General features: G+C 43.8%; 2 protein-coding genes across 2 annotated transcripts in view; both read left to right on the plus strand.

Annotated features, from left to right (window-relative positions):
* LOC307154770 (mesothelin-like protein) overlaps nt 1–10,361 on the plus strand; it is a gene marked incomplete at its 5' end in the record, with an annotated part of 12,962 nt that extends 2,601 nt beyond the window's left edge. The window contains 22 exons of the mRNA XM_079864857.1: nt 1–116; nt 210–301; nt 1,262–1,392; nt 1,569–1,693; nt 1,780–1,900; nt 1,990–2,202; nt 2,555–2,725; nt 2,810–2,947; nt 3,613–3,662; nt 3,759–3,891; nt 3,977–4,059; nt 4,409–4,535; nt 4,770–4,960; nt 5,543–5,633; nt 5,743–5,878; nt 6,037–6,218; nt 8,025–8,180; nt 8,376–8,509; nt 8,626–8,759; nt 9,332–9,426; nt 9,518–9,803; nt 9,909–10,361. The exon at nt 1–116 is cut by the window's left edge and continues 78 nt beyond it. Of these exons, the coding sequence (XP_079720983.1) occupies nt 1–116; nt 210–301; nt 1,262–1,392; nt 1,569–1,693; nt 1,780–1,900; nt 1,990–2,202; nt 2,555–2,725; nt 2,810–2,947; nt 3,613–3,662; nt 3,759–3,891; nt 3,977–4,059; nt 4,409–4,535; nt 4,770–4,960; nt 5,543–5,633; nt 5,743–5,878; nt 6,037–6,218; nt 8,025–8,180; nt 8,376–8,509; nt 8,626–8,759; nt 9,332–9,426; nt 9,518–9,803; nt 9,909–9,985 (2,982 nt within the window). The 3' untranslated portion in view covers nt 9,986–10,361. The remainder of the gene's footprint in view (nt 117–209; nt 302–1,261; nt 1,393–1,568; nt 1,694–1,779; nt 1,901–1,989; nt 2,203–2,554; nt 2,726–2,809; nt 2,948–3,612; nt 3,663–3,758; nt 3,892–3,976; nt 4,060–4,408; nt 4,536–4,769; nt 4,961–5,542; nt 5,634–5,742; nt 5,879–6,036; nt 6,219–8,024; nt 8,181–8,375; nt 8,510–8,625; nt 8,760–9,331; nt 9,427–9,517; nt 9,804–9,908) is intronic.
* A 2,357-nt stretch (nt 10,362–12,718) lies between these two features.
* LOC307154402 (uncharacterized protein) lies at nt 12,719–13,895 on the plus strand. The gene is made up of 2 exons (XM_079864321.1): nt 12,719–13,689; nt 13,866–13,895. The coding sequence occupies exons 1-2, from the start codon at nt 13,036–13,038 to the stop codon at nt 13,878–13,880; spliced, it is 669 nt and encodes a 222-aa protein (XP_079720447.1). The 5' UTR covers nt 12,719–13,035; the 3' UTR covers nt 13,881–13,895.
* The last annotated feature ends 1,855 nt before the right edge of the window (nt 13,896–15,750 follow it).

Raw genomic sequence — 15,750 nt, forward strand, 5'->3', positions numbered from 1 at the left:
TCTGAGGCGGACCAGTGGTTCGAGTATCGACTCGTTCGGTACCTGCCGCTGCTCACCTCACAGTTCATCAGCCCAGCGCAACTCAGCAGCGCCGCCTGCCTGCCGTTCAGGAAACTGTAAGTCTGTGGGTTTCAAATCACGAAATACCTCCGCTCTCGCTTTATACTAACTGTGTGTGTGTGTGTGTCTGTGTGTGTCTGTGTGTTTAGTGTTTCAGTTCTTGGAAACAACTACAACTTCTCCAAAACTGATTTCACCCCAGAGGACGTTTACAGCTCCATGAAGGCGTATCTCACGAACGGTACGATTATGTGCTTGGTATACGTATGTTTCATAGCTGTAGAGTTGTGTGGATATGAGTATGTGGGCCCTATCTTGCACCCAGCGCAAATGACTTTGCGCTGTCCACAGACGCACACTTTTCCCTTTTCCCTCCACAGACGCACGTCGGTAAATTAGGGAATGAACTTGCGCTCCCGGGGGCGGTTCAGGGAAAAGAGGAGGCGTGTTCCGGCGCAAACGTTCCCTGGTGCTATTTTACAGTTTCAGAAAACAATTCCGCCACTGACCAGGAGAAACCTCGTCTAAAGTCAGTGGCGCGTTGCGCATGTTATTCAGATGCTATTTTAAGGGCTCATGCTTGGCCATAATGTAGCGTGTGCACAACGCACACACACTTTGCTTCTCTCATCTACACAGACGCAGCAGTTTTCATTTTTAGAAAACCATACATAATTACAAGGAAAAATATTCCACACGAGGGAAATCGTTGTGGTGTCCATGAAGATGTGAAAAATAGGCATAAATCTAGCTTACACATTTACCCAAATTATCATACGCCTGTTTAACCGAAGCTAATCTGGGTGTGTTTCTCCATCCCCAATGTCACTTCTCTGTGTGTTACGGCCCTGACGAGAACGCCGGTCTCCTCGGCTGTGAACCGCTCCTGGCAAATCCGCCGTTATAATAGCAATCCGCCATGGAACAAGCGCGCCTGCTCTTAAAGGGAATGTGAGATGACGCTCTGATTGGTTTATTTCACGTTACGCCCAAACCACACCTATGAGTAATGAAGCGACTTCAGACCAACACATTTTAGATTTGCGCCTGGCGCAAGAGTCATTTATCCCGCCGGTATAATAGCAACAGCGCCCGAGACCCGCCCACAAAGTTACTTGCATTTCGCGTTTGATACTTGCGTTTCAGTGTGTAAAATATGGCCCAATATGTTATAATGGTAATTGTGTGTGTGTGTGTGCAGGTGGCTCTCCGCGGTGTTATAACGCTTCAGATCCTCAGCTGAACTCCACAAACTGGCTTGTCAGCTACATTGGCGTCTTCATCAGCTACGTCAATCTGTCTGACCTCAACTCCTTTGTGTCATCTAACCAGGTAACACACACACACACACACACACACACACACACACACATTACATATAGCAAATGCTTTTATCCAAAGAGACTTACAAATGAGGAATACAACAAGCGATTCATCTTAACACACACATGCATGTTTACACTTTCAAGAGAAGTGTTTCCAGTAACAGCGCTCTTGTTATTGTGTAGATCGGCGTGTTCTTAGAAAACCCGGAGAACCTTCAGCTGCTCAACAGCACCGCCGTCCAGTCCAGCGTAGTGAGCTACTATATTACACAGCTGTACAACCAGAACCCGACCTTCAACCCCGTCAGGTACGTATCACAGCGACTCACGGACATCAAGCACGAATAAAGCAGAGCAACTGTATATTCACACGTGTGTGTGTGTGTGTGTACAGGCTGCCAGGGAAGATGCTGTGTGGAGTCCCGTCATTTGCGTTTGAGCTTCTGGGATCATCAGACAGTTTGTTGCTCATCCAACAAATCAACGTCTTCTGCAATGGAACCGAAAGCCCTGAGGTGATCAGTCAATTAGTCGATGGATTCTTTGATCAGTTTACTGCATTCGACCTGCAGCACTGACACATTTCCCATCATCCTCTGTTCAGATCACAGCTGCCCTCGCTGCCAATCTCCCCTCCATCTCCTCCTCCACCATTCAGCTGCTCGGCAGTCAGAGCGTCGGCCTGACGGAGGGGCAGATCAAATCCGCCTCCTCTGATGTCATCAAGGGCGCGCTGCCGACTCTCAGCGCCGTCGACGGCTGGAATCAAGGCCAAGCTAATGCAGTCATACAAACTCTCATTGAGTCCAACTTTTCAGTGAGTCTCATTAACACTCATTTTGTAGGGTAGAACACCTGAACAACAGCGCACTGCACATGTAACTGGTCGTATTCGACCCGAGTTTCAAGCGGGATTCAAACTGGTGATAGCGGCTGTGGTCTTTAGCGTCCTTGTTAGAGCCTCCCACAACGTAGAACCCCGATACGAATCCCGCTGGGACCGGTTCGAGTAGGACCGTTTACACACTACTAGTGATCAGAATCAGAAAGTATGTTCAATAATCACTTTGACGATGTCTAATATTTCTTTACAATAGAATAAAATTAAAATAAGGACGAGGACAAGTGACTGTTGTGTTTCTGAGTAAAGCCTTCGGGATGTTTTTCAGATCGACACCGGCTCTTCCCTGCTGTCTCTCGGGACGCTAGTCAAGGGCGTTCCGTCGGAAACCATCTCCAGCATGACATCTTCAGAGCTCCTGGGCATATCCAACAATCCCACGTTCATCAGCAACATCCTCTCGGCTCCGGTCATCCTGCAGCTCGTTTATGTCATGAAGGTGCCGCTCAGACGCCTTTAACAGAGTAACGCTCACCTCTTCATCTTCAACCCCCTCTCAGACGCTCTGTCCTTTTGTCCCCAGATCGTGTCCATCGATGAAACTAAAGTCATTGAGAATGTCCCGGATGTGTTGGCCGGCTCGATCCCGCGGGTGTTGCTGGTTCCTCAGGAGTCTGTCAATGTTACCCTGATCAACCTCAAGCACTGGACGCAGGAGCAGGTGCGACATGGTTTCGCTTCTTCTGTTCCCGTTTCATTCGGTTTCCTGTGGCTTTCTTCATCATGCTTTCATGATGATGGGAGAAGAAAAACAGTGTAAAATATCCCAGAGGACCTTGCGTGATCAGATTTTGTGCTTACGATGGTGTCAAATTGACTCTTATTGATTTTCTATCCAACAGCGCTTCATACAAAACCGATTGATTCAAAGCAGCTTTACAGTGATAAACAGGAAAATCAATGATGCAAACTTCATTAGAAATGAAACTCATTCAAATTCTGCTGTAAAGCAGCTCTAAAAAGACAGTCATTATTCAGATCAATTCATTTCAACACTAAACGAAACATGTAAAAACAGAAAAACCTTATTGTAGCTTGTCAGAGACTAAACAATATATAAAGTAGGCCTATGTATATGAGAAATTAGTGATTTTTTTTAGGGAGGAAATTGCACGAATAAACAAAACAATCATAGGCACAAATATTGTAAAACCATTCCAAACACTTTGCATGCATATTCATGACCCTAAATGAGTTTTAAAACCATAATGTTGGTCAGAATAAAGAGTCCTTTTCTTTGCATGGATTGGAACATGTAAAAGATGCCGCCTCCCTTTTGTCGTGTGTGTGTTTGTGCTGATTTTTGTTCATATTGTTGGTTCGTAGGCTGTGGTGCTGTTCGGCTCTGTGGCCAGTGTCAGTACGGACACCGAGGAGTAAGTGACTCAGAAATATGAAGAGAGTATCAGCTCATGGTTCACACAGCAGGCGTTTGAGAGTGTGTGTGTGTGTGTGTGTGTCTCCCTCTGCAGGCTGTCCGAGGCGCTGCTGCAGGGTTTCACCTGCACTTCGGTCCAGACGCTGGGTGAAGTGAAGGTCAAGCAGCTGGTCAGAGCCTGCAGACACCGGGCTGGGCGTCAGAAGGTCCAGCTGAAGGAGAGTCAGGTACCCATGATGCTCCAGTGCAGACATGGACGTTACTCGCGTCTGCGTTTGCCAGGTTTGTGACTGCCGTCTTGTTGTTTTCCAGCTGATGTGCATGTACAACTACGTAAAAGACGAGGCCTCGCCAAGCTTCTCAGATCTACCTTCAGAAATGCTGCTTTACTATAGGTCAGTGACACAAGGCAATTTTATTTTTTAAAACACATTTCATACACAATGGTGTTTCAAAGTGCTTTACATAACAAGATTTAAAATCATCACAACAGATGCATGAGGAATTTTACGCTGTGCTTTCAGACAAGTCATTTTTTTTAGAAAGCAAGACTTCAGTCTATCTTCAGGCGTTTTGCTTCTCCAGCAAATGCATCTTGATTTCAGAATGTTTAGATGTTTGTGCTGGGAAACAAGACAGAAACACTGAGGAAGAACATTATTTTTACAGTGTTGTGAGAACAGTCAAAATAACAAATTTATAAAAATTCTCGTTGTTTTATTCATATTCATGGTTGTTTGTCAGCTATGAGAAGGTGGCGAAGGAAAACTGCCGGTCGTATTTCAGCGCTGTAGGAACGGCAGATTACTCTGTTCTTTCCAGCATCCTCGATAAACAGACGACTCTGTTCAACAACGCTCGAAGCTGTCTGGTGAGCAGCACACACACACACACACTCACTCACTCACTCACTCACTCACTCACTCACTCACTCACTCACTCACACACACTCTCTCTCTCTCTCTCTCACACACACACACACACACACACACACACACACACACACACACACACTCACTCTCAATCGCACACACATACACACACAAACTCTGTGTATGTCTATCCACCCCAGACTCTAGTAATCATGTGTGTGTGTGTGTTGTAGGGCATCTCTGGCCAGAGTCTGAGCAAAGATCAGGTGGAGGTTCTGGGGAATCTGTCGTGTACGCTGGATCCTCTCTACATCCAGAACTCTGATCCAGCCATCATCGAGAGTCTGAAGCACTGCCGGGACCTGTCGGACGCTCAGATCAGTGCTGTGGAAACTCTGCTGCTCTCAGGAAACACGGCCTACGGGTGAGAGAAACTGTGCTTTAAAGGTGCACTGTGTACATGTTAGCGGCATCTAGTGGTGAGGTTGAGAATTGCACCCAATAGAGGTTACGGTGGCCGACAGGAAGTGATGTCGTCGTCAGAGACAGCAGAGCGTAGCCAGATTAATGACAAAGATTAATGAAGAAATTAGGTTTACTTAATTATTCAGTAAAACGATATGTTATTGCGCATATTATTGTTACTTGTTCATCATTGTGTCAGTGTTTTACTCGCTGACTTTAGCGAGCTTCTTTGCACGAAGATCAACATAGTGATGAAACGCGTTTGTCCGTTCAGGGCCACCGTAGAAACATGTCGATGTAAGGAGACCCGCGGTGTGTGTAGAGAGAAATGCTCATTCTAAGCTAATAAACACACAACGCTTCATTAAGTACGGTCTTTATGCACCACTGAAAACATAGTTATGTATGGGTCATTCCTTCTATTTCAGCTTGGTAAACTTCTATCAGAAAAGTTCAAATTTCCATGTTTCAGTGAGTAACAGAGGTGTGTTTCAGTGAGTAACAGAGGTGTGTTTCAGTGAGTAACAGAGGTGTGTTTCAGGAACTCTTCGGTGTGGGATCAGCAGACGCTGCAGCGACTGGACCTCCTGCCGCTCTACTTCACCGACGTCTTCTGGCAGCGGTTCAGCGCCGTATGAATGCTCATCCTCTCCTCCTCAGCTCTCTCACTCTCTCCTTCCCTCGTGTGTTCCAGGTGTGTGTACCGCTGCTTTATTCTCTCTCTGTGTGTGTGTGTTACAGTCTGTGAAGAGGATGTACATGAAGGTGTTCATGCCGTTCCTGAGGGCGAGAAACACAGAGAAGCCGAAACTAAAGAAACTCTTTAAGAACTGCAACGCTGAGTTAGACGCGAAAACAAGAGTCAGGCGCTCCACAGGTAAAACACACACACACACACTGACATGTAAGAATGATTGTGTACATATACTGCAACTCATATTCTATATTTAGGACATTGTGTGTAGTTATAACAGTATGGGAGAGTGTTTGCTGAGGTGTCAGGATGACGGTTGTGTGTGTGTGTGTGTGGGTTAGTCTGCACTGCAGGAAACATCACTGAAGCCACCATCACTGACGCCTCCTTCCCCTTCGGCTACACCTCGGCTCAGCTCGACGCCTGTCTGGACCTCGGCGTTCTGCGGGATAACCTGGCCAACGTCGCAGAGAAGGTGGACGACAACGACTTCCAGAGAGTGATTCTGAACAAGCTGAAGCAGGTGAGTGTGTGAAGCGTGTGTGAAGAGTGTGAGAAGAGTGTGTGAAGAGTGTGTGAAGAGTGTGAGAAGAGTGTGTGAAGAGTGTGTGAAGCGTGTGTGAAGCGTGTGTGAAGAGTGTGTGAAGAGTGTGTGAAGCGTGTGTGAAGAGTGTGTGAAGAGTGTGTGAAGAGTGTGTGAAGAGTGTGTGAAGAGTGTGTGAAGTGTGTGTGAAGAGTGTGTGAAGAGTGTGTGAAGAGTGTGTGAAGCGTGTGTGAAGAGTGTGTGAAGAGTGTGTGAAGAGTGTGTGAAGAGTGTGTGAAGAGTGTGTGAAGAGTGTGTGAAGTGTGTGTGAAGAGTGTGTGAAGAGTGTGTGAAGCGTGTGTGAAGAGTGTGTGAAGAGTGTGTGAAGAGTGTGTGAAGAGTGTGTGAAGAGTGTGTGAAGTGTGTGTGAAGAGTGTGTGAAGAGTGTGTGAAGAGTGTGTGAAGCGTGTGTGAAGCGTGTGTGAAGAGTGTGTGAAGAGTGTGTGAAGAGTGTGTGAAGAGTGTGTGAAGAGTGTGTGAAGAGTGTGTGAAGTGTGTGTGAAGAGTGTGTGAAGAGTGTGTGAAGAGTGTGTGAAGCGTGTGTGAAGAGTGTGTGAAGAGTGTGTGAAGAGTGTGTGAAGAGTGTGTGAAGAGTGTGTGAAGCGTGTGTGAAGAGTGTGTGAAGAGTGTGTGAAGAGTGTGTGAAGAGTGTGTGAAGAGTGTGTGAAGAGTGTGTGAAGAGTGTGTGAAGTGTGTGTGAAGAGTGTGTGAAGCGTGTGTGAAGAGTGTGTGAAGAGTGTGTGAAGAGTGTGAGAAGAGTGTGTGAAGAGTGTGTGAAGAGTGTGTGAAGAGTGTGTGAAGAGTGTGAGAAGAGTGTGTGAAGAGTGTGTGAAGAGTGTGTGAAGAGTGTGTGAAGAGTGTGTGAAGAGTGTGAGAAGAGTGTGTGAAGAGTGTGTGAAGAGTGTGTGAAGAGTGTGTGAAGAGTGTGAGAAGAGTGTGTGAAGAGTGTGTGAAGAGTGTGTGAAGAGTGTGTGAAGAGTGTGAGAAGAGTGTGTGAAGAGTGTGGGAAGAGTGTGAGAAGAGTGTGTGAAGAGTGTGTGAAGCGTGTGTGTGAAGAGTGTGTGAAGAGTGTGTGTGTGTGTGTGTGTGAAGTGTGTGTCGTTGACGCTGATGGTGTTTCAGGTGTTTCCCGGTGGTCTGACCGACAGTGTTCTGAAGCGTGTGTGAAGCGTGTGTGTGAAGAGTGTGTGAAGAGTGTGTGTGTGTGTGTGTGAAGTGTGTGTCGTTGACGCTGATGGTGTTTCAGGTGTTTCCCGGTGGTCTGACCGACAGTGTTCTGAAGCGTGTGTGAAGCGTGTGTGTGAAGAGTGTGTGAAGAGTGTGTGTGTGTGTGTGTGAAGTGTGTGTCGTTGACGCTGATGGTGTTTCAGGTGTTTCCCGGTGGTCTGACCGACGGCGTTCTGAAGCGTGTGTGAAGCGTGTGTGTGAAGAGTGTGTGAAGAGTGTGTGTGTGTGTGTGTGAAGTGTGTGTCGTTGACGCTGATGGTGTTTCAGGTGTTTCCCGGCGGTCTGACCGACAGTGTTCTGAAGCGTGTGTGAAGCGTGTGTGTGAAGAGTGTGTGAAGAGTGTGTGTGTGTGTGTGTGTGAAGTGTGTGTCGTTGACGCTGATGGTGTTTCAGGTGTTTCCCGGCGGTCTGACCGACAGTGTTCTGAAGCGTGTGTGAAGCGTGTGTGTGAAGAGTGTGTGAAGAGTGTGTGTGTGTGTGTGTGTGAAGTGTGTGTCGTTGACGCTGATGGTGTTTCAGGTGTTTCCCGGTGGTCTGACCGACAGTGTTCTGAAGCTGCTCGCGTCTGTTTCACGGCAAGCCACGGTGGATGAAATCAGGACATGGAGTGTCAGCACCATCGACACGCTAACCGCTCTGATGGACAGAAACAACGGGCAATGGGACCGAAACAAGGTGTGTGTGTGTGTGTGTGTGTGTGTGTGTGTGTGTGTGTGTGTGTGTGTGTAATGCAGTGTATTCAGGGACGATGGAAAGATATAAAGTAAATTTGGAAACACTGTACATTAAGGTTTCATTTGTTAACATTAGAAACGTATATTAGTTAACATTGAACCGTTGTATTGTGTGTGTGTGTGTGTGTGTGTGTAGAGTGTGGAGGTGATCCTCAGGTATCTGAGTGTGCCCGGTCACACTTTAGGCTCTAATGAACTGAACGTCATCGGCTCAAACCTGTGCGCTCTGAACGCCTCAACACTGCAGAGCATCACAGCAGGAGACCTGAGGTACGACACACACTCACACTCTCACCAGATCAGCTCGTTCACTCTTTCATTCATTCATGCCTCTCACTCTCTCTCTCTCTCTCTCTCTCTCTCTCTCTCTCTCTCCTCATGCACAGGAATGCAAATGCTCTGGATCTTTCCTCATGTTCACCTGAGCAGAAATCAGTTCTGTACGTCACGGCAAACTCCTCATTCAGAGCTCAACGCAACACCGGCCTGACTTACTACCACCTCATCAGCCCTTACCTCGGTAACACACACACACACTCACACACACACACACACACACACACACACACACACACACACACACACACACACACACGCATGCACACACACGCACACTCACACACACACACTCACACACACGCACACACACACACACACACACACACACACACACACACACGCACACACACGCACACACACACACACACACACACACTCCCTCACACTCACACACACACACTCCCTCACACACACACACACACACACACACACACACACACACACACACGCACACACACACGCACACACACGCACACACACACACACACTCCCTCACACACACTCCCTCACACACACACACACACTCACACACACACACCACAGTTCCTATGGTTACACTAATGTACACTCAACCATTAGTTTAAATGTGTGTTTGTATGTACTGTGTGCTCTTTAGATTCATTTGAAGGGGAATTTAAAAGACTTTTCATACATTGATGGACAAGAGTCACTATTTAAGTCTAATTTAAGTCTAATTGCGTGTGTGTGTGTGTGCGTGTGCGTGCGTGCGTGTGTGTGTGTGTGTGTGTGCAGGTGGAGCTCCGCTGGAGGACGTGAGGGCTTTGGCCTCTTACAACATCACTATGGACTTCAGCACCTTCAGAAGTCTTAGCTCACCTGTTGTAACGGTAACACACACACACACACACACACACACGCACACACACACACATACAGCTCTGTGTCGGTCTCAGTCTGACTTAATGCCGTGTGTTTCAGAGTCTGAGTGTGTCTGACGTGCGGGCTCTGATGGGTTCTGCCGTGGGGGACCTGAAGGTGTTTGAGAACGACTCTGTGGTCCAGGCCTGGATCGCCTCACAGCCGCAGTCTCAGCTGGACACCCTGAACCTGGGTCTGCGCGGAGGCCGAGCCGATCCGAGCCCGTCTCCCGCTCCGGGCACCGCACACACCAACATCACCAACATCACCAACAACACCACCGACAGCAGCAGGACGCAGTCGCCCGCTCTCAGCCAATCAGCTGCAGCCTCTGTCACTGCGCAAGGTGAGCCACGCCCACTCCGATCAGCTGACACACCAGAGCCGTGATGAGACTGTTGAACACTATGACCTAATGACTCGTGTGTGTGTGTGTGTGTGTGTGTTTCAGGATCTGCAGCAGCGCTCCGTCTCGCTCCAGCCGTGTTGTTCATCGCGTCCTGCGTGTGGCTTCTGACTTCAACATGACACGACCCATGAGCCCAACATTAGCAGAAATACATTAGACTGATACAGTAATCATATATATAGCTATATTAGATCTTACTATCACTAATCTCTTTCCATTGATTTTATAATCAGCTCACATTTGTTCTGAAAGTGTTTTTAATTTAATGTACATGATTTTATAACAAATACATGTGAACTAATTTAAGATATTTCTGGTCTAATAAAAGAAAAGAAAACACTTGAAAATTGTTATAAAGGAAATCACAGTTTGTTAAATTAATATATTGATAGAATAGCAAATTATCTTGTGCCTTAATTAACTGTTGCTGTAAAATGATTCATTATTTTCTTGTCTTTAATAAAATGAACATGCTGTCATGTGTCTTTCAGCTGGTGTTTTGATTGGTTCCTGTTTTCCTTTGTTCTTTTCCCACCACTCCTTTGTTTCTATGGTTACTAGTCAAGTCAAGTCACCTTTATTTATATAGCGCTTTTTACAATACAGATTGTATCAAAGCAGCTTCACAGTGATAACATGAAAATAATACAACATAGTTTGTTTCTAGAAGAAAATTCTTTAACTGTACTTTAATTTTAAAAACATTTGATTAGCTTCATGCGTCCTTTTTTAATCAACACTTGAATGTCGGTAAGTTTCATAAAGAAAGGAAACATTTTAAACAAAAAAGTTGAGAAAATCACATTTTTGTCAAAGACTACGCCTTGATCAGATTCAGAACGATGATCAAACACAGATGGAGTAGATCGAGTCCGACACCCCTAAAGCTTCAGTCGTTTTCTCTTCATGGGTTCGACATTTCATTTGGTAACATTAAGCAGTTTTGATTTACACGCTGTTTAATGTTTGATGATCACGTTATTTTACATTTGCGTGAGCAAACTTCACTTGTTTCAGCTTCTTCTCCTGTGTTTTGATCCGGAGATTCTGTACTAGAATATGTGTCATAACCCCCCTACCGTATAACAGTGAAAACATGGATAGCTGGAAATTTCAGTCAATGGAGGGGAAAAGTAAAAGTAAATTCCTATGTGCACTACCAGTGGACTAGCCTATACAAAAATTCAGATATGCAGAATAAGAAACATATCTGTTTTATATCAATATTCTAATGAAAAACTATGTAAAAAAAAAGTATATTTAATAGCCTACTCGACCAAAAGGTAACACTTAATAACTGCACACTATTAATCATTAGTTAAGCATTAGCAAATAGTTAATTCATCATTTATAAAGCATTAATAGACATTAATAAGCAGTTTATAAATACAGTTATAAATGCTTTAATCTTGATTTATAAGCATATCTATAATGTGTTTAATAATTGTGTTTTCATACTTTTTTAATGATCAATTTGTCATTTCTAAATGAAGTATAGCATTATTTACAAACCGGTTATTTAGGAGTTGTCAGTAGTTCATAAGACCACTTTGGCAGTGTAAGTAAATGATTAATAAACTACTTAAATGTACATTCATACATCTTAAATATTTCTATGTTCTGTATCACTGTGTTGTGTTTGTTTCCTTTTTCTGTTTAGAAGAAAACTGAGTCTTTAAAACTCCTTTATAAATGCTTTACAAGGCATAACTAGTCCTCACTTTAGATGAGCTCACAAAAATAGTTAACTGACCACTACTAAATGCTTTATAACTACCTGAATTAACCCTGAATTACAGTAGAAATACATGTTAAAGGGATAGTTCACTTTGAAATTAAATGTTGGTATGTTTTAGCTTACCTGAAGGGCATCCAAGATGTAGGTGTCTTTTTTTCCGCAGTAGTTTCAATTTTGATATTTTTAGGTCAAACCGTTCTTGTCTGTCAGTCATATAATGCAGGTGTGTGGTCACTGTCTCAAAGAGCATGCACAGAGTCCAAATTAAACAATTCCCCATCGTAAGTACACAATGATGGCCTAAGACACGAAACGAGCGGTTTGTGTGAGAAAACGAACAGTATTTATATCATTTTTGATATCGTCCAAGTGATCTGAGGGCGCACGCGCATTCTGGTGTGTGACGTGTGCGCACATTCTGGCTTAGTCTGCGCAAGCGCGCCCTCAGATCACTTGGACGTGGCTGTGTACAAGAGGTAAAAATGATATAAATACTGTTCGTTTTCTCACACAAACCGCTCGTTTCGTGTCTTAGGCCATCAGTGTGTACTTACGATGGGGAATTGTTTAATTTGGACGATGGGGAATTGTTTAATGTGGACTTCTCTGTGCATGCTCTTTGAGACAGTGACCACAGACCTGCATTAAATGACTGACAGACAAGAACGGTTTGACCTAAAAATATCAAAATTGAAACTACTGCAGAAACAAAGACACCTACATCTTGGATGCCCTTGAGGTAAGCTAAAACATACCAACATTTTATTTCAAGTTGAACTATCCCTTTAACATGTATTTCTACTGTAATTCGGGGTTAAAGGTAGTTATAAAGCATTTAGTAGTGGTCAGTTAACTATTTTTGTGAGCTCATCTAAAGTGAGGACTAGTTATGCCTTGTAAAGCATTTATAAAGGAGATTTAAAGACTCAGTTTTCTTCTAAACAGAAAAAGGAAACAAACACAACACAGTGATACAGAACATAGAAATATTTAAGATGTATGAATGTACATTTAAGTAGTTTATTAATCATTTACTTACACTGCCAAAGTGGTCTTATGAACCACTGACAACTCCTAAATAACCGGTTTGTAAATAATGCATTACTTCATATAGACTGCGCATGCGTCGCGACTGAGTGCGTTGTTGTGTTTGGAGCTCCGTCGAATTAATTCAGAAACCTTGTTTTTCTTCTTTACACTCTTTTACAAACGAACTTTTTCATTTTTTATAGCGTGTGAACATATCTGGAATACTATTCTCCTTAAAAAACAATCGGATTGCTCTGATATCGCTACATATATCCAACCTTTCGAACTTCCGTTACTAGCCTTAGCCCGCTAGCATTACACGCGTGGTCGCGCCTATCGATCGACTTATTTACACCCGTATCACTGAAAGCTATAATTCGCCATTATAGCACATCTGCTATAATGGCGAATATAACGGATGTGTGTCTAACGTTACCTTTGAGTGCAGGTGAGGACACCTTCGAGCTGCATTCTGTGCAGTTAGAGCTGGAATCCGTGGAGAAGCAGATCCGCGACCTACTAGAGAGACAGGCCGAGCTACGAGATCGGCGATTCGCGCTTGAAACATCACGCGCCGATGCTCACAAGTCAGTGGTTAGTAACCTTTTGACTCCGACCTCGTCTACTCCATGTGTTTCTCTGCCCAGGATGCGATCATCCCTGGTTTCATTCACTCCGGCACCGACACAACAACATGGACCCTGGGTGATTCCACAGCGGAAGACGCGGGCCAGGACCAGAGCTAGGACCTCTCCGCCCCTCCCGGCCTTCGAGATCTCCACCCAGAAGCGCTTCTCCCCTCTACGCGAGACGGAACGCGACGCTGTGATCATCGGCAGTTCCATCGTCCGGCATGTCCGTGCTACCATAGGTAAAGGTAAGGTTCGCACTCACTGCTTTCCTGGTGCTCGTGTTCTCGATGTCGCTGCACAGGTTCCCGGGATTCTGAACGGTGACGAGCCCGTCGGAGCTGTCGTGCTGCACGCGGGAACGAACGACATCAGGCTACGGCAGTCGGAGGTTCTGAAGAAGGACTACAGGAGCCTGATCGAGACGGTACGCAGTACATCGCCTGAAACAACGATCATCGTGTCTGGACCGCTTCCCACCTACCGACTAGGACACGAAAGGTTCAGTAGATTATTTGCTCTAAATGAATGGTTAATGTCATGGTGTAATGAACAGAGACTGCTCTTTGTAAATAATTGGAATCTTTTCTGGGAGCGACCTAGGCTCTTCCGTGCTGATGGCCTTCACCCCAGCAGAATCGGAGCGGCTCTTCTGTCGGACAACATCTCCAAGACGCTACACACCATATGACTAGTAAGTCAAAGTCCAAATCACACTCTTTGCTGTCCAAACTTAATTGATATAAGTACCAATGTAGAACATTATATTGAAACTGTGTCTATTCCTCGTTTAGTGAGATCAAACATTAAATCTACTGCAGGATCTAAGAAAAATCTAATTGTGATTAAACCAGAAAATCTCAATATTAGTGAACAAAAACAATTTATAAAGCTAGGTCTTTTAACCCTCAGAGGTCGGAGATCACGCCGGCGTGATCTGCTCGCTTTTTTCCTTATGAGTTGAATTGAGACCCAAAATACTCTTTTGACTTTGATTTTACAAAACAAGTTTCATACATCAATCGATTCTGTTAAATGTGTATTATTTTTGTGTATACTCACAATAAAAACATAGTGTTGTGCTTTTCGACAAATAAAGAAAAATAAACACGAAGCGAGTTCTGCCTTCTTTCTGTCCGTGTAGTCCATTCTGAAACGCGTCCGAAAATGAATCATAACTCAGCGAATACTTCTCACACAGGCACGTGAGATATGTCTTTATGAAGCTTTAAATCTCCTCTTTTAAATGAAGTAATTTATATAAAAATGTTTTCAACTCATGTAATCCGTTTGAAAGCAAGGAGAGGTACCGTTTTTCCTTCTGCTTCATTATCTCTATAATGTGCTGAGGCCGCCCCGCCCCCGGCGCGATTCACATGTAAATAGTTAGATGATCTAGTATGCATCGCATACGCCCCTCGATCAATGCCATAAAAAGTTTCTTCATCAGACTTACTGATAGTTCATCGCGTTTTGAGTATGAAACGCTTCTCCGGTAATAAAGATGCCCTTCAGATGATTCTGGACAGCGAGGAAGAATGCACCTTTTCCTCAGAGGACGATTGTAACTCAGACGGCGAACGGCAGCATTTTGAAGAGCGAATTCCGCCGAGAACACAATTTCGGAGTAAGTTTTACTTAAAAGTCTTTTGTCTTTTATTTTTCGTGTTCGCATTTATGAGGAAAAAACAATATTACGTGACAGTTCTCCATTATGGACGTGAGCGCTCTAAAAAAATCACTAAAAGACTTTCAAACTTTCACAGAGACCTCAAAACAGAAAGTACAAATCCTTTCTTTAAAACGAATTTCGTTTTGTATCAATTGTATCTTACTTTTAATAATTTTTTCATTAACAAATTTCCTGGATTTAAACTGCAAATTAACATTTATATTTCTTATAATAAAAATGAAAGACCTATGTTACAGACATATGAAAGACAACATTTCGTTGATTAGTTTTGGATAGATTATACATTTTTAATGTAAAATATCTGCCACCTCAAATAAGCTTTTTTTGCCAATATTTGCTTATGTTAAATATAATATGTTTTGTCAAAAATAAAGTTATCAAATAATCAATCAAATCCTTAACTTTGAAATATGTATGATAAAATGTATACTTTAGTTTTTACAAAGAAAGATTACACTTGAATTGTTGTTGTAATTGTAACCTTTTTAATAAAAAAATATATTTACAAGGTAGATGTAAACAAACTATTAAAAGGTAAATATAAGCCTTTTCTTTAAATAACTTTTATTGTGTTTTATTATTGACAAATTTGGGGAGAGCATAAATATTCCAAAACTGAAAATACAGTATGAGAATTAACTGCACAATTACTAGTTTTCCTTGGATATTATAGGCCAAATTGCAAGCACAATATGAGGAAAAATAAAAAAGAATTGAGATGCTTCCAACTGTTGCTCTTGCATTCTTGTGGCTCAGTGACTCACCTGAATGAATGGCTAATTAAGTATGCGGGCC

The sequence above is a fragment of the Squalius cephalus genome, assembly GCF_949319135.1.
Source record: "Squalius cephalus genome assembly, chromosome: 2".
In the NCBI taxonomy this organism is placed as follows: Eukaryota; Metazoa; Chordata; class Actinopteri; order Cypriniformes; family Leuciscidae; genus Squalius; species Squalius cephalus.

Excerpts from the sequence above, each read along its gene's own strand:
- LOC307154402 (XM_079864321.1), top strand. The coding sequence starts at position 13,036 with ATGGCGAATATAACGGATGTGTGTCTAACGTTACCTTTGAGTGCAGGT.